Below are 22,259 nucleotides of genomic sequence, written 5' to 3' on the forward strand. Positions count from 1 at the left end.
AAGCATTTCCGGGATGCCATGTTCACAAATGAAGTTTTCAAACAGACATTTTGCCACTGTTAGGGAACGCTGATCTGGAATGGCATAAAGGTTGACATACTTAGAGAAGTAATCTTGGACAACAAGCACATACCTGTTGCCACGACTCGTGATGGGAAGCTCCAGTATGTCAGCAGCAACCTTTTGAAATGGCTCAGTAGCAACAATTGTTTTCATTGGAGCTCTCTGATGAGGTGTGGGACTTCGTCTAGCGTCACATGGAGTACACTGCTTACACCACATCTTGATGTCGCGTGACATAAAGGGCCAGTAACACAGCTGTTGAGCACGTTTCAGGACCTTATCAGCCGATAAATGACCAGTTACAGGATTTCCATGCAACAGCTGCAGAACAGTGTCTTTCAAGGCATGAGGGACAATCAGTTGATGGACCACTGATGCTGTGGGTGGGTTGAAAACTTTACGGCAGAGTACACCATTATGAAAAATTAGTCTGTGGAACTCATGCCAAAGTACTTTCTCATCAAGTGTGCATTTTTTCATGCGCCAGTATGGTGGTTTCTGTCCCTTAACAGTCCAGCTAATAACCTCTGACAATATGGAGTCTCGCTGTTGTTCCTTCTTAAAATCTTCTTCAGAAAACTGAAGCACAAATGTGGAGAAGACAGACTGTGGAACGCACTGTGAGGAGGCTGGAGGAAGCTGCGGTCCAGTCAGGTTACACCCAACTGACTTAGTGGCAGTACTGCAGAGGTTGTGATGTATAAAACTGCCCGGACTAGACAGACTTACAGGACTAGAATGTGTCTTCTCAGATGGTGAATTACCAAGAGCACTGGAGGAGACGCTCTGCTCAGTTTGTCCGATGTCAGCAGGGCGACGTGACATTGCATCTGCATTGAGGTGACTGTGGCCATCCTTGTGAATTACTGTCCATTCAAAAGGATCCAGTTCAAGAGCCCAGCGTGCACGACGACCAGTTCTGTCATTGTCAATGGGTATTTTTCTGAGACCCAGGAGAGGTTTGTGGTCAGTAACAATAACAAAGGGCTGTTTGTAAAGGTAGTGGCGGAAATGTCGCACGGCCCAGACAATGGCCCAGAGTTCTCTGTCATATGTTGACCATTTTCTTTCTGCTTTTGTAAGAACATGGCTAGCATACGCGACCACTTTTTCTTGATTTCCTTGTCTCTGAGCAAGCACAGCACCAATAGCAGAGCCTGAAGCATCTGTGCAGAGGGAAAATGGCACCGTAAAGTCAGGAAATGCCACCACTGGAGGGTTTGTGAGGGCATGTTTCAGGTAAGTGAAGGCATCCTGACATTGAGAAGTCCACTGAAAAGGTGCATTCTTCTCTGTGAGTGCATGTAAGGGGACACTGTGATGTGCAAAGCTTCGGATGAACTTGCGGTAATATGAACAAAGTCCCAGAAAGGCTCTTACTTCTGTAGCTGACCGTGGGGTAGGCCAGTTTTGAACACTTTTCACATTATGCGGGTCTGGCTGAATACCGTCTTTGGAAACAACATGGCCCAGAAACTGTACCTGATCTCTGGCAAAATAGCATTTTGAGGGGTTCAGCTTTAGGCCACTTGACTGGAATCTGGAGAGAATTTCTTCCAAATGCTGGAGATGTTCACTGAAAGAGCGACTATAGATGAGAACATCATCCAAATACACTAGGCAGGTTTTCCATGGGAGGCCACGCAGTACCATTTCCATCAAACGCTGGCATGTGGCTGGAGCATTGGTCAGACCCATTGGCATAACTTTAAAGTGATAAAGGCCACTACCTGTTGTGAATGCTGTTTTTTCACGGTCTTCCTCCTGCAGCTCGACTTGCCAATAGCCATGTTGCAGATCCATTGTAGAGAACCAGGCAGAGCCAGACAAAGCATCCAGTGCGTCGTCGACTCTCGGAAGAGGGTGGGAATCTTTGATTGTCACTGAGTTAAGTTTTCTATAGTCCAGGCAGAAACGCCATGTGCCATTTTTCTTGCGCACCAAAACCACTGGTGCAGCCCAGGGACTATAGCTTTCTTCAATGACATCTGCCTTTATCAGGTTTTCTACTTGAGTCTGTATTTCAGCTCTCTGTTCTGGTGTCACTCTGTAGGCTCTCTGTTTAATTGGTGTGGCCTCACCAGTGCGGATTTGATGCTTGATGATGCTCGTGCGACCTCTGTCCTCTGAGTGTTTACTGAATACAGCTGAGTATTTTTGAAGCAGTAATTTCAGCGACTGGACTTGGGAAGGGGACAGGTTGCTGTCATTTATCTGGACAGATGGAGCTAAATCATGTAAGGGGGAGGTTGCAGACCCTGTTCCTTCCCCTGATAGAATGTCGACCGATGAGACAGAATGAAACTCACCCAAGTGTTGACCGGAATGCAGCTCGACGTCATCTCTGGAGGGATTGAGGATTCGAACAACAGTTGTACCATTCTGAACCTCACTGAGAGAGTGTGCCACAATGATGTCACACGATGGGTTGGGCATAAGAACACCATAATAGTCAGTTGGCATGGGAGAAGCAGGTGTAGCTGCAGACACACAGGCTGTGAGCAGGGTTTCACTCATAGCTGGAATCTTAGTGGGCGCTAGAACAGACACATTACAGCAGGCAGCCACTTCATGTCCTTTGGGCAAGAGAGGAATTTTCATGTCCCAAAGTTGCAGCATTTTGTTGTTAATGTCAAGGAGGGCATGGTGTTTCCGCAGAAAATCGAAACCAAGAATGACTGGTTGGCAAGCACCTCTGAGAATTTCAAAGTCCTGTTGCCATACCTGATGTCCAAGTCTGATCCCAATCGTTAACTTGCCTAAAATGTCCAGGCACTGTCCATCGACTGAGCGAGCTGGCAGAGCAGAGGGTGTCATGGGGCGTTTTCTTAATGCTGGGTGAGAGTTACGAAAATCTTCACTCACAATGGAGACAGTAGAACCAGAGTCAATTAAAGTGCACACTTCAATGCCCTCAACAATAGCCAAGATTGTAGAAGAGACAGAATCATCAGAGTGTGAGTTATTCTTGTCAAGCATTAACTTGGGGAAATCCTTTTGGGGCAATGAGACAGTAGCTGATGTTTGCCCCCCAACAGCAGCTAATGGAAGTTTCCCTGACGGTTGGATCCAGAGTGCGGATATCTTTCAGGAGACTGGAAACGAACACTGCCTCTAGCGTGTGGGCTGGCATCTCTGTTACCCCGTGGGGATGGACTAGGACTGCGTCTGTATCTGTTTGTATCATCCTTGTCATGGTGACCATACCTGGAGTACTGATAGGACTGGCGTGAGGGAGAGCGATACCGATCACGTCTGTCACTGTCATGCCATTTACAGTCTCTTTGAGGAACAGGGGAAGGAGGACCACGGTCATAGTTGGACCCTGAATCACGACCATGACACTGCTCATGTAAGTAAGCATCTCTGCTGTGTTGTCTGCTTTGGTAGGGTTGTGGAGAGACACTGCGTGCACTGTATCGAGCATCCTTGGAGGAAAACCGTTCAGGTTGAGAGTCCAGACGCTGAACTAGGTAGTTGTGTTTCTCTCGTAACAGGTGTACTTCACTTTGTAAGCTGTTGACAGTAAGAGTCAGCTGCTCGACCGCATGCAGAAGCTTATCATCAGTAGGTTTAGGACGAACCATAGCTACCTGCTCTGAAGATTGAGTGTGCGGAGACCCCACAGTGGTCAGTTGGAGCGCTGCACGTGCCCTCTCACAGCGGCTGGCAATACGCAGGGCATCCTCAAGATCCTCCGCACCCATCTCATGGATTTTTGACTGAAGATTTGGGTCCAATCCAGCAACAAAACGGCGAAATTTTTCACCCTCCAGTGCATTGTGATCATAGTTGGGAAAGGCTTCTAATACAAGACGAGTGATGTCTGCACTGTACACATCCAAACTTTCACCTGGCCGACGAGGTCGAGCATTCACATGTGTCTGGAAGAACGGCAGGGAGTATATTGGTCCAAAAACATCCCTCAGTTTCTCCTTTACTGACTCATAGTCCTTCTGGATCGAAGGCGGAAGGCTGTCCCAATAAAGAAATGCAGCATCTGCTAAGCGAGTAGGGAGAACAGAAGCCATCACTATATGCAGATCTGTATCAGTTGAACTCATAGCCTGCACTGCCACTTCAAAACGGCGAGACCAACTTGTGAATGATTCAGTCCCATCTCCTTTAAATGCAGGTGGAAGATCAATTTTCAGGGCACTGGAGACAGCGTGTGTGGCTAAAGAAACAGCAGCTGTCGATGTAGCAGCTGCAGCTAGGGGAGGAGACTGCAGCCCAGCTTCACTTTCATCAGCCGACATGGTGTCAAAATGTACAGTTCAAACTCACAAAAAGCTCTTAAAGGAGGAAAAAAAATATATATATATACCACAAAAGTCCAGTTATGTCTCCACAGGCAATCCGCTGCTCTTTAAGAGTGTAAAATCCAGATGGCACAAAAAAAATGAGCACATCCACCGTTTGTAGGATTAAAACTCACAAAATGCGCCAAGTCCACCAAAATAACACCACGCTGCCACCAAATGTAACGTGAGGGTTCGGTATGTGGTGGTAGATCACTCTTTAACACAATAAACAGCAGACGGGAGACGGAAGGCTTTCTCAAACGGCACCTCTTTACTGAACACCGTCAACAACAACAACACTTCCTCCTCAACCCCTTACGTCACCCCCACTAACCAATCAGAGGCTAGAACGTAGACTGATATAAATCAGTAAAGGAATCAGAGAGGCAGATTCGGCAGAATATCCTTACTGCATTAAATACTTAAACATATATAAATAACTAACTAAACATTGTAACTATACTTTCATTAAATTAACTCAAATATGCATCATATTAAATAAGCATTACAAATATGAAATATGAAATTCACTTCTAAACTTTACACTACTTTAGTGATACATTTTGTGAATTTATGTTTATATAAACATTATATAAACATATTTTTTGTAGTTTTTGATGCATGTTAAAATGTCTGCTTTTACAAAACACAGAAATTTGACTGTGTGTGTGTGTGTGTACCTAGTAATTATCATGTGAATACCAGTGTTTTTGTGACCTTGAGGAAACAAGCTTATAAATCAAACGAAATGATGTTTCTTGAAAATATGAAGTAGTAGAAGGGTTTCTGTGATGGTTGGGGTTAGGGAATGGGGTAGGTAAGGGGAATAGAATATACAGTGTGTGTGTGTGTGTGTGTGTGTGTGTGTGTGTGTGTGTGTGTGTGTGTGTGTGTGTGTGTGTGTTCAGTTAGTTGCTTTGTGTATTTCGTTTGTAGTTAATAAACTGGTTTGCATTTCACAATTGAAATATTTCAGTGTTCAATGCTCAACGGAATCAATCACTTTATCTGCATTTTAATCTGGCTACAAGCTTTGAGTTGTACTGTATATCAGTAAGAAAGTTATATTTCTAAAGGCCACAGAATTAACATTTCTAAGAGTAAAATGTACAATTATGTATATATTCGGTGGACGAATGCATTAATTGTTATTATTAATTCTGCTACATCAGATAAACATTATAAATGTGTATAGTTAATTACAGCTAATTATATGTATTCCCTTTTGAGCTAAAATTAGGATTCCCTTAAATGGTAAATGGACTGCATTTATAAAGCGCTTTTAACGGACCTATGGCCATCCAAAGCGCTTTACAATTTTGTCTCATTTTCACCCATCCACTAACTCATACACCGACGGCGGTGTCAGCCATGCAAGGCACCATCCAGCTCATCGGGAGCAGTTGGGGTTAGGTGTCTTGCTCAATGACAATGTTTATGTGTTCATGCCAGGACACTTATCAAACGTGACGTTTGGGGCGGGTTGATTATTTAAGCCTGAACTACAACAACTTCCTATTTCTTGTCGAAACACTTAAAGGTGTACAAGGATTATCTTAGAATATAACTAGGCCATAGTTTATTTAGGAAATATAACTCGTTGTAACAAACATGCCTTACTAAAAACTTCACTTGTGTGCATTCTGAGGCCTAGTCCACACGGACACGGGTATTTTTATAACCGTGAGTTTTTTCACACGGTTCGGCCGTTCGTCCACACGAAACCGCAGTATCAGGGCAATGAAACCAAGCATATTTGAAAACCCCAGCAAGGGTGAGCTTTTTAAGAAACCCCGGTTACAGTGGTGTCGTGTAGAGAGTAAAACCGGGGGTTTTGCCTTGCGACGTCAGAGTGTGCGCCGCTATCCATTGTGTTTGACGTCAAGATTGTGTGCCGCTGACTGCTTTGTTGATGATTCTGTGCAATGGCGGACGTATCTTGCTAATAATTGTGCTAACAGGGCTTCTAACATGTATACAGATAAATGCTCAGTTATCTCACTATATTGCGGAACACGATTTGGGTTATATCCCCGCCTGCTGGTGTAGCATGCTCTTGACAGCGCTTGATAGCGTGCTTTTGCTTTATCATGTGGATGGATATTTAATTTAAACCGAGCATGTGTTGACGGGATTTTTTATACCCGTGTTCGTGTGGACTAGGCCTGAGGCAAAACAAAGGGCACTGATGTATTTTAAAATATGCCAGTACAAGTTGTGTTCCGTTTGGACAGCTCTTACATATATTTTAGTTTAGGACTCGTCTAATCCTGGTCCGGGAAACCGCCCCATTATGTTTGTCAATACACTTGACCTAAAATCATGAAATGGTTCACATACTTTCTTGCCACAGTGTGATTTCGACAGAATTTTGGATCCTCTGGCACTGAAAATGTTATGGGAGTTTCCTTTAAGGTTACACAATGTTTAAAATGACTCGTGAGCTTTGTATATAAACAGCTGTCAGGATCAACAGAAATCATCAGATCATCTGCTCTTCAAGTTTACAATCAGACTACAATTATTCAAGTAAGTGCCTTAACCCATTTATTAAAAATCTATTTGTTTTGGACAAAATTTATTTTAAATTTATGATAAAAATATTCAAAAACAGCTCAATTAAATATATTTGTGAACTTGATATATTTTAGAATTTTTAATACATTTAAAATAAAGCTTTTCTTTCAATGTCACATGTATATGTACTATTTTATTGGCTTAGGTATATATATATATATATATATATATATATATATATATATATATATATATAATTGCTTTAAAGGTTTATTTAGTTTTTAATATGTATTTCAAAAATATTCAGACAATCTCCAAAAACATAAAACCAGTCAAAGGTTTTAAGACAATTGGCAATATGTTGTGACTAAAAGCATTAAAAATGAATCAAACCATTGTAATATATTTAATCATCTGAAGAGTCGTCCGTCACCCTTTGCCTAGAATTTGCCAAATCGTGCATTTTAAATAATTTTTTTGACTCCTATTGGCTGCTGCATTTTAAATATTCAGTCTTAATCATACTGTAATAAAGGCTGAGACAAGAGCTGATCCAAGTGCAGTTTATTAAGAGGAATCCACAAACAGGCACAGGCCATAAAAGCACGAATCAACAGCAACATCAAAGGCAGAGGCGTCATGCTCATTCAAACTGAAGTGGACGTGCTCCCTGCCAAGTGGATTTAGCATGCAACTTTAAAATCAGTGAAGCATCTTTTCATCTTGTTTTATAGGCCAAATATGAGTAGTTCGTGACTTCACTTTGGGATTTTCTGTGTTTTAATCACGAGCTTCATTCTGAACGCAATTAATTATTAATGAATTATACAAACCCGACCCAACCAAACAGTGCTGGTGCCATCATGTGTAAGGTCGCCCACATGTTTGCAGCTTGTGCTGTATTTTGTTATCTGATCAAAATATCCATCACAAAATAGCCATCACAAACACTTGCAACACTTTAATATGCAGCAGCTACCACAATATTTATTTTACTCTATACTTGTGTACAAAGACGGGTTCAAAGTCCATTTTTTAATGTTTATATTGAGATTGACACCTAGAGGTTGTTTTTGTTTGCATGCTTTCAATTGAATTCAATTAAAAATAGAGCTTTACAATAAGATCTACTTATACGTTTCATCAAAGGTTTCTTTTTATTTCCTGCTTCTGACGTGTTGATCATTACAGCCTATCACAGACGTGACCGATGAGCACATCATGTTGACATAATTGGCAACAATCAGTGTAGTGCAAGAAATTGTGGGCAAGGGAGACCTGAGGTAAGGTGGAGTAAAGCCTCTGGGGACCAGCAAAGGGAGTCCTGGGAAGTAGCAGAAGTGTATTTTTGCCTAAGAAAGTAATTTCAAACATACACCTTCATATTGGGAAACAGTTCAGTCAAGTGTTTCAAACTTTTTACTAGTAGTGTATCTTTAATAATTGACGACAGGCGTTGAATTATTAGAACATAATGCACACCCCAACCTTTGGAGGGACAGGTGCTCAGAGTAGGCTATAAAAAGGGCACATTCCTCACTAACACGCATGCACATAATGGAAACAAATAAAAAGTCAAAACAGAAAAGACCATTTTATGTCTAATATTTTTCTTTATTTTCCTTCATTTACTCATCCTCATGTTGTTCTAAACCTGAATGAATTTCTTTTTTCTGATGAGCACAAAAGAAGATGCAGATAGTGACCATAGACTTCCATTGTAGGATTTTTTTTTTTATAAGTATTGTGATAAATGATGAAGATATTTTGATAAATTATGTTATCAAAATAGCACAAAGTTAACGGTACCCATTAAATTCCATCATATTTTTATTCCTACTATGGAAGTCTATGGTCACTATCTGCTGTCTGTTTACCATCATTTCTCAAAATATCTTCTTTTGTGTTCATCAGAAAAAAGAAATTCTTACAGGTTTAGAACAACATGAGGATGAGGAAACGATGAGAGAATTTTCATTTTAAAGTGAACTCTCCCTTTAATATAATATTAGGTTTACAGGATTTTTTGTCATATTTAAAATATAATTCTATTCTAATTCTGTTCTGAATTAAAATGAAAAATAAAAACAGCAATTATGAAGATACATCAGAGAATTATAAAAGCAGTGATGTGAAAACTATAGCACTCGACGTTTTATAATAAACCTGCTATAATAGTAATTTAAAATATGAATAGTTTTTAGTCAAATAACAAAGACCAGACCCCTCGAAGCCTGTGAATCCCCCCAAACAAGAAGAAGTGAGTGAACATGTATGCATCATTGTTTATATTTGTATGTTCTATGTAGACGTTTAGCTGCTGAAAGGTTAATACAGAGCAATATAAATAAAAGCTGTGCCTGCTCTCTTTACGTCGTTCTTGTAAAATAATAATAAGTAGCATACCGCTTCGGTCAATGTCGACTCGGGGGTATCCTCCTGTACTGTGCACTGTGTCGTAGAGATTGTGATGTGAGGGCGCTCACGCTGCGTGAGCGGGGGATCATACCGGAAGAGATTGTCCGGTTAAAGGTCAATAGGTCATCATATGACTAATTCTATTTACGGCTAAATTAGTTTGATTCATTTTATTAAAAGTTAGATTGAGCAGGCATTCACAAAAGAGCATTTAATTATGAAAAAATGCCTTGACAAAAAGGGCCTAACCATGGAACCCAAAGTAATAATGTGGCACTACACAAAGCGGAATTACACTGCGGATGTGCATTATTTTCAAATAATTCAAAGGACGGGAGTCAACTATTCCTCTTATAATATGGTCACCACACATTACTCTGGTGGTTATTTTAAGACATTTGAGAGGTCAGGTGTGGATTACTGAAATTAATTAACACCTGTGAAACATTTCTCAACCGATTAAAATAAAGCAATCAACAGACCCATCATATACATTTTCATAAAGATGTTTTGAAAAATATATCTCAGCAAATAGTTTTTTGGTCATTTTTTGGGCTTTCTCTTTTCCATTTATCTTTGGGAAGAGACAACAGAGCCAACAACTTAGTTTTTTATCCATACAATTTTAATAAATAAAGGTTCACAGCAATGCCATCAAAGGACAATCTCTTTTTTTATAATTTAAACAACATTTCTCAACAACAACAACAAAAAAACTGTGGTTATTTTGTGAAATCGTAAAGGTCAAGGTCAAGGTCACTTTATTTATATAGCACCTGTAAAACAGCATTTCTGCTGATCAAAGTGCTTCACAATAAAATACATAGGAACAGTCATACAAAAGTTTGTTATCATGTACAGCAACATCATAGCCATCGAATCACAAAAAAATAAAAATAAAAGACATAAAATTAATTTAAACCTAAAAGAGCTTAAGATCTACAAGTTACGAGTAGGCCTGAGAGATAATATGTGTTTTCAGAACTGACTTAAATGAAGATAAAGAGGGTGAAAACCTGATTCCACAGCTTAGGGGCAAAAACACTGAAAGCTCTGTCACCTTTGGATTTTAAACGTGATGATGGAACTGTTAGTAGATTATCTGAAGATGATCTGAGGGTACTTTGGGTAGTGTATGGACAAATAAGATCTGAAATATAGGCGGGAGCCAGTCCATGCAAGGCTTTAAATACAAGATCTTATAATCAATTCTGAACTTGACGGGTAACCAGTGTAAGTTTGACAAAATAGGGGTGATGTGCTCATGTTTTTTCTTTCCCGTCAAGAAACGCGGGCTGCAGCATTCGGGACTAGTTGCAGATGGGCTAGGGAATACTGGTTTATTAATGCGTTGCAATAATCAAGCCTCGTTGAGATGAAGGCATGAATAAGTGTCTCTAGATCACCAAAGGATAGAAAGGATTTTAATTTCCATAAAACACCTAAGCTGGAAGAAGCTAGCACTAACAACAGAGTTTATTTGCTTACCAAATTTTAGCTCTGAGTCAACAACAACACCCAGGGTTTTTACACAAGTGCGGATATTAGCTTGTAAGGGACCTAATCCTGGACTCAGACCATGTACCAAATGTGGGGGACCGAAGAGAATTACTTCAGTTTAATTTTCGTTCAATTGAAGAGGTGTTGCTCCAAGTTTTATTGACATGTACAGCTGGGTATCATCCGCATAGATATGATATAGAACCTTGTGAAATTCAAAAATGTAGCGTAAGGGAAGCATATATAGAGAAAATAAAATCGGGCCTAAGATGGAACCCTGTGGCACCCCACACGTAACAAAAGCAGGTGATGAGTTAAACTGACCAATTTCGACCGAGAAGGTCCTATCAGTGAGATATGACTTTTATTTTAAATCAAAATTCTATTGTTTAGTCACTGATTGATTGTTGATTTGTGATTCAATTTTCAGATCTCGTTTTGAAAATGGCAACAACTGTGGGTTTAATCGGTGGTAATGGAGGTGAAGAGTTTTCCTTCACTGGTGAGAATAATGGTGCCAGTTTAGAGAAGATCTGGGTTTGGGTTGTAGATTCAAGGGTGAAGGCGGTCAGGGCCTGGCTTACAGACGGAACAGACAAAACCTTTGGTAATACGGACGGATCATATCAAGAGTATATGTTTCAGCCCGGTGAGCTCATCACATCATTGTCTCTGTGGGGAAACGGAATGGGAACGCGTCTCGGAGCCATCAAATTCAAAACCAACCGTGGAGGAGAATTCTTTGCGAAGATGACAAGCTGGGGATTAAAGACAGAATATCCTATGAATGTTGGCTCTGGATTTTGTCTGGGCATTCAGGGAAGATGTGGATCAGACATCGACAGCATGGGTTTTGTGTTTCTCAATAAAATACAATCACTAGTTCTTACCAATGTCAAGTATCCCACTCTTTCTGAGATGACACCGCAGGTAGTAGTGGAAGAAATTACATCTAGTTCCTATAAGAATGAAACCTCCACCAGTCAAGAGCAAACCATTGAAAGCTCAAAGAAAATAACCAAAACATCCTCATGGTCTAATACAACAAGCCTTTCCACAACATTCTCTATGGAGGTGACGGCCGGGATTCTCGGGACTGCAGAAGTTACGACCGGATTCAGTTTTACAGTAGGAACAGAAAACACTTACAGTAGAGAAGAGACGGAGGAAAGAACCGAAACGAAATCGTTTAAAATAGTTGTTCCACCGCAGAAGAAAGTGGATGTCCTTGTCACCATAGGCAGGTGCAGTTTTGATGTTCCTTACACCGGGACAATGAAGGTCACGACTAATGATGGTGCTGTGTTAACATATGAAACCAGAGGACAACACAAAGGAGTCACTTACACTGAAATAAGAGTAAACACCAAAGAATATGATATCCAATAAATTTCTTAATTTGCTTAATCAATCTTTCTACATTTAATTGCACTGAAAAAAACTGATTCATTGAATTTAATCAATTTTTTTTTAAGGTAAGTGGTTGCAATCAATTTATTTAAGCTACATTTAATGTATAATAATTTTTAATAATGTATTATGTATAAATGTAGCTTAAATAAATTGATTGCAACCACTTACCTTAAATTCAATGAATCATTTTTTTTCAGTGTGCAGGGTTTCTGAGGTTTGATTTCAAAATGAATGTTTTCAAGTTAAAATTACTAAAGTTTTCTACTTTAAATGAAAGAATAAATAAATCATCTGAATAATCATTTATTGCTTTTTGTTATGTAATTTCATTATTTTAAGATGATTTATCACTTTATTGGAGGGTTTCTGAGGTTTGATTTCAAAATGAATATTTTCAAGTTAAAATTACTAAAGTTTTCTACTTTAAATAAAGGAATAAATAAATCACATGTATAATCATTTATTGCTTTTTGTTATGTGATTTCTTTATTTTAAGATGGTTTATCACTTTACTGTTAATAAGCTGTGTATAATAAAAACTCAACATTAATAAAGTTTTGTTAACATCAGTTGCTTGCCTCAGTTCTTTTACTTTAATCCAACACATAAACCCTGAAACCATTAACTGAAGAACAAACACGACAAAAAACGTAATATCAGAAAAAAAAGCTTTACATAGATTTAATAAAAATCCACTAAAGATTTTCTGAAAAATTGTAAACATAAATGTATTAAAAAATAATATTTAGATATTTTTACAGGATTTTGTTTTTATTGCGGATTTTGTATTTGACAGATTAGTAACAGCTCAGTTCCTAATCCACACTGCTGTATAATGAGAAAATAGATGAGGTTTTACTTTAATCTCAAGTCACTTAGTATTTTTACGTATAACATCATCAGTCTGAAACCACAAAGAAATGATGATGAATTGACTTTTAATGCTTCAAATCCTGTGGTGCTTAGAACAAGTCTTATGATGAAAAGTGCACCATTTCTACTTAAACACAAAAGTAGATCACTGAGGATTGAGGATATGTGAGCTACAAAGGCATCATTCTTCTCGGAAAAAAAGCTAAGTAAATGTTTGATCAGGGTGAAAGAAAAGTTTTTGTGTTCATATTTTTTAATGAAAATGACCAAGAAATCATAGATTATGCCAGGGTATGTAAACTTTTGAGCAAAACAAAAATTATTAGGACACTGTTTATCAGTGATTTATTTTATATTAGAATGAAATCTGAGAATAAAAAGCAGCACACAGAATAATAACAAAGTAGACAGAATAAAAAGAGACAACCATCACAGTTTAACACAGATGAATTTTACTGACAAAGGCAAAAGAATGGTATGAGTGTCTGCCCCCATCTAATCCCCCAGAGAAAAGCCTCGCATTTAGACAGTGGTACAGAAAATCCATGACCCCTGTTTACAACTTTACCAGACCATTGCACTTCTGCTGAGGACATCACATGCCTGCATACCAAAAAACACAAAGATAATAGACTGATAGAGTCAGTAAACTTCATGCTAGCTGCCATTTACATAATGGTGCCATAGCGGCTGATTGAAATGTATAAACACAGCAGTTACAGCCTGTTAGATATTATGCTGTTACATTTGCTAAACAAAAAACTGTTGCGTCCAAGAGAACACAGTCTATGGGCTCTATCTTACACCTGGCGCAATGCAGCACAATGCGCGACGCAAGTGTCTTTCGCTAGTTTCCACCCTAATTTTCACGTTTAGCGCCACGTTGTTTAAATAGCAAATGCATTTGCGCCCCCTTTTGCGCCCATGGGCTTTCTGGTCTAAAAACGAGGTGTGTTCAGGCGCAATGTTGGCGCGTTGCTATTTTGAGGCAACTAAAATAGACTACGCCATTGACCAACAAAAACCTGGTCTAAAGTCTAAAGTCAAGGCCGCAATATGTTTTTTTGTTACATAAAGAGCGCATTAGTAATATGCGCCTATATACGGGAGGACAGCGCGGGTTTGCTTATCACAAAGTACATGAATGCGCAGCAGCACAAAAATGCTTTTAAATATGAAAGATTAAAGGCTTGAATGTAAAAGATTATTATTGAGTCTCTTGGACATAAATGAGGACTAATTATGGAGAACTTTTGACCTGCACTGACATTTGTGCTTTTTTAGTTGCTTAAAAACATTATAATGGTCTTTAACACTGTGTTCAGCACAAACTGGGCTACTATATTATATGAGCCAGTGATGCGCGGGTCAGTGTATAAACAACCTGCATCTGACCAACGTTGTCAACTAACCTGCAACTCATACAGCAAAAAATAAAAAATAAATATTGTACCCGACCTGCTTTCTGGCCCGCATTTTTTTTAAATTAGTAATTGTTGTAAATAGTTAATTGGCAGCTTAATTTAAAACGACCCCGACCGCCCGCAGCCTGAATATCATTAAAAATATTTTTGGATGACTCGTAACCGACTCAATTCGGATCAACCCGCGCATCACTGATATGAGCAACATATATGTACATGTTTGTATTTTTGAGAGAAAAATGTTTATGCATGGTTTTGAAAAGCTACATTTTTAAGTCACTGATATAAGTCCAAAAAAACTCATTCTAAACATGTTTTCTCAAGACTTTTCAAAACAGAATCTAGTAGTCTAGAGTTTTTTCTTCAAAATGATGTGAAAGTCATTTGGCCTACTCATTCACATAAAACAATACATTGATTTACAATTTCTAAGACACTTTTGCTTGGGAAAGGCTGTATGCAAAGAGGTGGGAAAGCTCCTGAATAATGTGTGATTGACAGTTGAGGAAACAAAAGAGTTGCAATGAGCCACATAATGAGCCTTCTAGTATTGTTCAACCGAAATGTAACTTTCTCTGTAGTAAAACCATGATAAGGTTTACTTGGGAATTTATAACAACATTTTTCAATAGGATATACAGTGCCCTCCACAATTATTGGCACCCCTGTTTAATATGTGGTCGTGGACTTCTAAAAATTCTCCTTTTTATTTAAACAACATAGAACCCAAATGCAAAAAAAGACAAAAATCCAATCTTTGATTTAAGTACATTACTTTGGTGGTAAAGAATTTACACATTTATAAAATAAAAACTTGAAATCATGCGTTCCACAATTTTTGGCACCCCTGATATTAATACTTTGTACAACTCCCTTTTGCCAACACGACAGCACTTAATCTCCTCCTATAACATTTCACAAGATTGGAGAACACAGAGAGGAATCTTTGACCATTCTTCTTTGCACAATCTTTCTAGATCATCCAGTGTCCTGGGTCCTCTCTTCTTTAGCTCGCCCCACAGGTTTTCGATTGGGTTGAGGTCTAGGGACTGATATGGCCATGGGAGGACCTTGAGTTTGTGACTGCTGAACCATTTTTGTGTAGATTTTGCCACATATTTTGGATCATTATCCTGCTGAAAGCCCCAATGACGACCCATCTTCAGCTTTCTGGCAGAGGCCCTTGGGTTTTTATTTAAAATGTCCTGGTAGTTCAAAAGCATTCATAATGCCATGCACCCTAACAAGGTTCTGAGGGCCTTTGGAAGAGAAACAGGCCCACAGCGTCACAGATCCTCCACCATACTTCAGGGTGGGCATGAGGTGCTTTTCGGCATACTCATCTTTTGTTTTACGCCAGACCCACTTAGAGTGTTTGTTGCCAAAAAGCTCAGTCTTAGTCTCATCTGACCAAAGCACATGATCCCAGTTGAAGTTCCAGTACCGCTTAGCAAACTCCAGATGTTTACGTTTATGAGAAAAGGCTTTTTCCGTGCATGCCTCCCAAACAGCTTGTTGACATGTATAGAGGTTCTGATAATTGTTATGGAGACTTTGTAACCCCAAGATGTCACTCTTTGGTGCAATTCTGTGACAGTAAGCTTAGGAATTTTTTTACTTCTCTAACCATACTCCTCACTGTGCGTTGTGGCAAGATAAACTTCCAGCCTTGTTTGTCACTGTTCCAGTTGTTTTAAACTTCTTAATGATTCCTCTGACTGTAAATACGGGCAAGTTAAGGCGAGTGGCTATTTTCTTGTAGCCATTGCCTGACTTATGAAGGTCAACACACATCTGCCTTACTTGAATGGTGTGTTTTATTGTCTTTGCCATGATGACAAATGGGTAAGAGAATTAGACCTCTTTGTCAGGTCATATTTATACTCCAGGGAAACAGGAAGTCATGAATTACTAATTAAAACTTCCTAGATACCCTGACCAACTTTAGCAACTACAGAAAATATATTTAAAGAGCCAGTAAGATGACAATTTTAAGCATCCTATCACTATTTATAAGTCCTGGACAACAGGTTTAAATGCACTGTAATTTTCTTAAAATATAAATTTAAAATTACCCCATTTCTCAGAGATCCCCAAACGATTAGTGTGAAGCCGTTCAACGACTCAGCCTGCCTAAACCCCACCTTTCAGTAGCCTACTCTGCTCTGATTGGTCAACTGACAGAGTGTCTTTGCACAGATCACAGATCAGTCTCACAGACCACAGATCGGTGGCACAGACCAACAACAGTGCAACATGTATTGACCTCGTGCTAACATGATTACCTGAGAAGATCATGCAATCCAAGCAATAACAACGACGATTGAAACTAACATTTTACACTCATTTAAGCATTTATGTAAACTAACCGGGTCATAGCAAAACCGTAAATAAGCATGCATTAGCCGTTTGCTAACGTGACTCTCTGACAGTAAATTAACAGTTTAAACACACAACATCATTCATCATTAATCCAAACAATACAAACGACGATTGAAACTAACAATTTTATACTCATTTAAGCATTTATCTAAACTAACCGGGTCATAGCAAAACCGTAAATAAGCATGCATTAGCCGTTTGCTAACGTGACTCTCTGACAGTAAATTAACAGTTTAAACACACAACATCATTCATCATTAATCCAAACAATACAAACGACGATTGAAACTAACAATTTTATACTCATTTAAGCATTTATCTAAACTAACCGGGTCATAGCAAAACCGTATATAAGCATGTGTTAGCCGTTTGCTAACGTGACTCTCTGACAGTAAATTAACAGTTTAAACACACAACATCATTCATCATTAATCCAAACAATACAAACGACGATTGAAACTAACAATTTTACGCTCATTTAAGCATTTATCTAAACTAACCGGGTCATAGCAAAACCGTATATAAGCATGTGTTAGCCGTTTGCTAACGTGACTCTCTGACAGTAAATTAACAGTTTAAACACACAACATCATTCATCATTAATCCAAACAATACAAACGACGATTGAAATTAACAATTTTACACTAATTTAAGCATTTATGTAAACTAGCCGGGTCATAGCAAAACTGCTTGCTATCGTGACTCTGACAGTATATAAGTTAGAGTTTAAACAACGATATCATTCATCATTAATCCAAGCAATAAAAACGACTATAGACATTTTACACTCATTTAAGCAAGTATGTAGCTATAATCATACTTACAGGTTGTGGAACCATCTTTCATTGCCAAACGTCTAAATCCCTCCGTCAAAAATTTAATTAAATTTAACAAAATAATTTTAACCATTGATTCTTCACAGCCAGACACGTTTAGAATATCCCTCCTTGAAAAAGTCTCCTTTGGTAGTGAAAACAACACAAGCTGAAAACACAGCGTGAGCTGATGTTTACACTCACACACTAACTAACTGTGGGCAGGTCATCGTTTTCGTTTCTCCCGCAGGCAAGGCTGTAGGCGGAGATTAGTATCTCGTGTGACGTGGATGCGTTCGTGTGACGTGGATAAAGACAGGCAGGAGATTCAATCCATATAACGATTCAGAGTCGACTCCCTGCTTTATAAGCCAATAACTTTTTAAATCGTGCACTTTTTGGTTCAACTACTTTACACGTTGTTTACATTGATCGACAGCTACACGACACACTGCAATAAAGGTTTAAAAAGCCTTTAAAAAGGTAATTGTATGGACCATTAGGTACAGATGTAAACATTTAGTACCAATATGTACCTTTTGAGATAATATGTATTTTTGAGGTACTTATAAGCTCTCTTTGGTATATCTGAGGTAGTAAAATGAAATCCTCAGGTGCAAAGCTGTACTTTTTGAAGGGGTACAGCCCCAGTGACAGAAAAGGTACAGTTTTGTACCTTTATTTCTGACAGTGTATATATATATATATATATATATATATATATATATACTGAAACTTAGGTAACCTCGAGAAAAAAAGAGAGAGATAGCGATGAGAAAGAGATAGAAAAATACAGTAAAGGGTGCAAGGGCCCCGACACACATGATTTTGCCTTGGGCCCCCAAATCACTAAATCCGCCCCTGGACACACACACGCACATTATATATATTTTCTTTCTTTTATTGAAATAGTTTGTATTAATTTCACATGTTTTACTAAAGAAAAAGTGCAACCATGTTTTGTGGCTACAAATTCTATAGTAATCATGGTAAATTTAGTGAGGGATGTAGTGTATTAAGTTGTTATTGAACTCTCGTAAAAGTATTGTTTGGTTGACATAAAAATAAACGCAGGGTTAGTGTTTGGTTGGCCAGCGAGAGTTTTACTTTTGCAAAGTAAAAAGCTCAAAAGAAGAACTGCCTATCATTGTCTGCACTTTTATTTGTGTTTTTTTATCATTATAGTAGAAACACAACAAGAGACTATATAGTAAAGTTTGAAGACAAACTTTAAGTTGGCTTGAGAAAGCCTGGCCTGAAAGTTTAAAACAGCTAGCATGATTTAGCATGAAGCAAACATAAGCTAGCATGATTTAGCATGAAGTAAGCATGATTTAGCATGAAGCTAACATGATGTTAACATGAATTAACATGATGCTAACATGAAAAAAAATGAAGCTAACATGATGCTAACATGAATTTGCATGAAGTTAACATGATGCTAACATGAATTAGCATGAAGCTAACATGATGCTAACATGAATTAACATGATGCTAACATGAATAAACATGAAGCTAACATAATGCTAACATGAATTTGCATGAAGTTAACATGATGCTAACATGAATTAGCATGAAGCTAGCATGATGTTAACATGAATTAGCATGAAGTTAACATGATGCTAACATGAATTTGCATGAAGTTAACATGATGTTAACATGAATTAGCATGAAGCTAGCATGATGTTAACATGAATTAGCATGAAGCTAACATGAAGTTACCATGAATAAGCATGAAGCTAGCATGATGCTAATATGAATTAGCATGAAGCTAACATGATGCTAACATGAATTAGCATGAAGCTAGCATGAATTAGCATGAAGCTAGCATGATGGTAACATGAATTAGCATGATGTTAACATGAATTAGCATGATGTTAACATGAATTAGCATGATGTTAACATGAATTACCATGATGTTAACATGAATAAGCATGAAGCTAGCATGATGCTAATATGAATTAGCATGAAGCTAACATGATGCTAACATGAATTAGCATGATGTTAACATGAATTAGCATGATGTTAACATGAATTAGCATGATGTTAACATGAATTAGCATGATGTTAACATGAATTACCATGATGTTAACATGAATAAGCATGAAGCTAGCATGATGCTAATATGAATTAGCATGAAGCTAACATGATGCTAACATGAATTAGCATGAAGCTAGCATGAATTAGCATGAAGCTAGCATGATGCTAACATGAATTAGCATGATGCTAACATGAATTAGCATGAATCTAGCAACATTATCTCACAAAGTTCCGTGGGATAGTCATGGAATTTTTTGCTCATTTTTCCGTGACATTCTCACGGATCTCCGCATATTTCCGTGGCCCTGCCACGGACTTTCTTTTCCGTGGCATTCTCACGGATTGGTTACTCAACTGCTTTTTCCTATTTTCAAACCATTGTCGCTTCGGTTTAGGGTTAGATTTGGTGCTTGCATTACTTTGTCACTGTAAGTATTGGTTTATACAATTTTTTCTGATGTATTCTTTTATATTTTCTAAACTTTAATCAATTGTCACCTGGCATTGGGGTTAGAGTTGAGTTTGGTTAGGGATGTCATTTTATGTAAATCTAACCCTAAACCGAAGCGAAAATGGTAAGAAAATAGGACAAAACAGTTGAGTAACCAATCCGTGAGAATGCTACGGAAAAGAAAGTCCGTGGCAGGGCCACGGAAATATGCGGAGATCCATGAGAATGTCACGGAAAAATTAGCAAAAAATTCCATGACTATGCCACGGAAATTCGTGAGATCAGGTTGAATCTAGCATGATGCTAACATAAATTAGCATGATGCTAACATGAATTAGCATGATGTTAACATGGTGTTAACATTAATTAAATGAAGCTAACATGATGTTAACATGAATTAGCATGAAGCTATCATGATGTTAGCATGATTAGCATAAAGCTAGCATGATGCTAGCATGATTAGCATGAAGCTATAATGATGCTAGCATGATGCTAACATGAATTAGCATGATGCTAACATGAATTAGCATGAAGTTAGCATGATGCTAACATGAATTAGCATGAAGCTAGCATGATGCTAACATGAATTAGCATGAAGCTAGCATGTTGCTAATATGAATTAGCATGAAGCTAGCATGATGCTATCATGAATTAGCATAAAGCTAGCATGATGCTAACATGAATTAGCATGAAGCTAGCATGATGTTTATATGAATTAACATGAAGCTAGCATGATGCTAATATGAATTAGCATGAAGGTAGCATGATGCTTACATGAATTAACATGAGGCTAGCATGATGCTAACATAAATTAACATGAAGCTAACATGATGTTAACACTAATTAACATGAAGCTAGCATGATTTAACACGAAGTTGGCAAGATTTATTATGAAATTAGCATAAAGCTAGCATAAAAATAGCATGAAGCTAGTATGACTTAGAATGAAGCTAGCATGAAGCTAACATGACCCAAAGACCCAACCCCCATGTCTCTATGATGTTCAGATCCAGAGATATAAGGCTTAATTTATTATGTTGTTAGGGTGCTCATATTTGGTTCCTAGGGGCGTGGCTTAATACCTCAATATGAATCCTAAGAGACTGATTGGATGCCTGAGTAAAATGAGCCCACCTCTATGTCTCTATGACACTCTGGTCCAAAGATATCCATCTGGGCTTTTTATAATGGTAGTCTATGGGAGATGTTGCTAGGGTACCCAAAATTGTTGCTAGGGGCGTGGCTTAATAGCTCTGGGGCAATCCTAAGAGACTGATTGGATGACTGAGTAAAATGAGCCCACCCCCATGTCTCTACGACACTCTAAAGTGAAGATATTCCATCTGGGACGCTTTTATTCCCTTAAATGGGCATGTTTCCTGCCCCATTATAAGTCAATGGGAAATTTTGGGGGCCTCTTACACCCCAGGGGTACAGCTTACACCCCACTGTGAGGTATGTTCTTACAGAGCCTGTCAGCCTTCTTAAATGTGGTAAGCCACAAGTTTCTACAAGTTTCTCACTCGCAGCTATGGCCCGTCAAAGTTTGTCTCAATGTTAAGTCAATGGGAATTTTGGGGTATTTGAGCGCCCCGTTTAGGAATTCGGAAGGTCCCATTAGTTAGAAAAGATATAGCACACCTCGTCAGATCAGACCGAAGGTTAGAGTCAGAAAATTTTGGATCAGAAGAATAATAATAAGTTTAAATAGCATTTCAGTAAGTTGGCTTTCTCAAGCCAACTTAATGAGCGAGCGTAGTCAACTTATCAATGTTTACAGACGCCATTGCTCTGTCACATGATGATTGTGAAAAGCAGCACAAAGGAATGTGTGCACATGCATGTGATCTTGAGTTTAATAAGCTTGCTGTGTAGAGATATACGCAGAGACGTGAATAAATATGGATTTAGATGTGCTGTATGCAATTGCGTCTTTTATAAGAATACTTAAAAGCCTTAAAATATGACAAACAGCACAGAGACAATCCTCAAACCTTCTGGAACAAAGTCATTTGGAGTGATGAGACCAAAATGTAACTTTTAGGCCGCAACTATAAAT

General features: G+C 38.4%; 1 protein-coding gene across 2 annotated transcripts in view; it reads left to right on the forward strand.

Annotated features, from left to right (window-relative positions):
- Window positions 1-12,303, forward strand: part of LOC129436834 (aerolysin-like protein) — a 54,092-nt gene extending 41,789 nt beyond the window's left edge. The window contains exons 1-2 of one of the 2 annotated variants that reach the window (XM_073857858.1): window positions 6,743-6,896; window positions 11,233-12,302. In XM_073857858.1, coding sequence (XP_073713959.1) covers window positions 11,247-12,191 — 945 coding nt within the window. In that variant the 5' untranslated portion in view covers window positions 6,743-6,896; window positions 11,233-11,246 and the 3' untranslated portion in view covers window positions 12,192-12,302. Of the gene's footprint in view, window positions 1-6,742; window positions 6,897-11,232 lie in introns of those variants that run through there. The other variant, XM_055195100.2, reaches the window with a different exon arrangement.
- Window positions 12,304-22,259: the final 9,956 nt, after the last annotated feature.

The sequence above is a fragment of the Misgurnus anguillicaudatus genome, chromosome 19 (genome assembly GCF_027580225.2).
Source record: "Misgurnus anguillicaudatus chromosome 19, ASM2758022v2, whole genome shotgun sequence".
Taxonomy (NCBI): domain Eukaryota; kingdom Metazoa; phylum Chordata; class Actinopteri; order Cypriniformes; family Cobitidae; genus Misgurnus; species Misgurnus anguillicaudatus.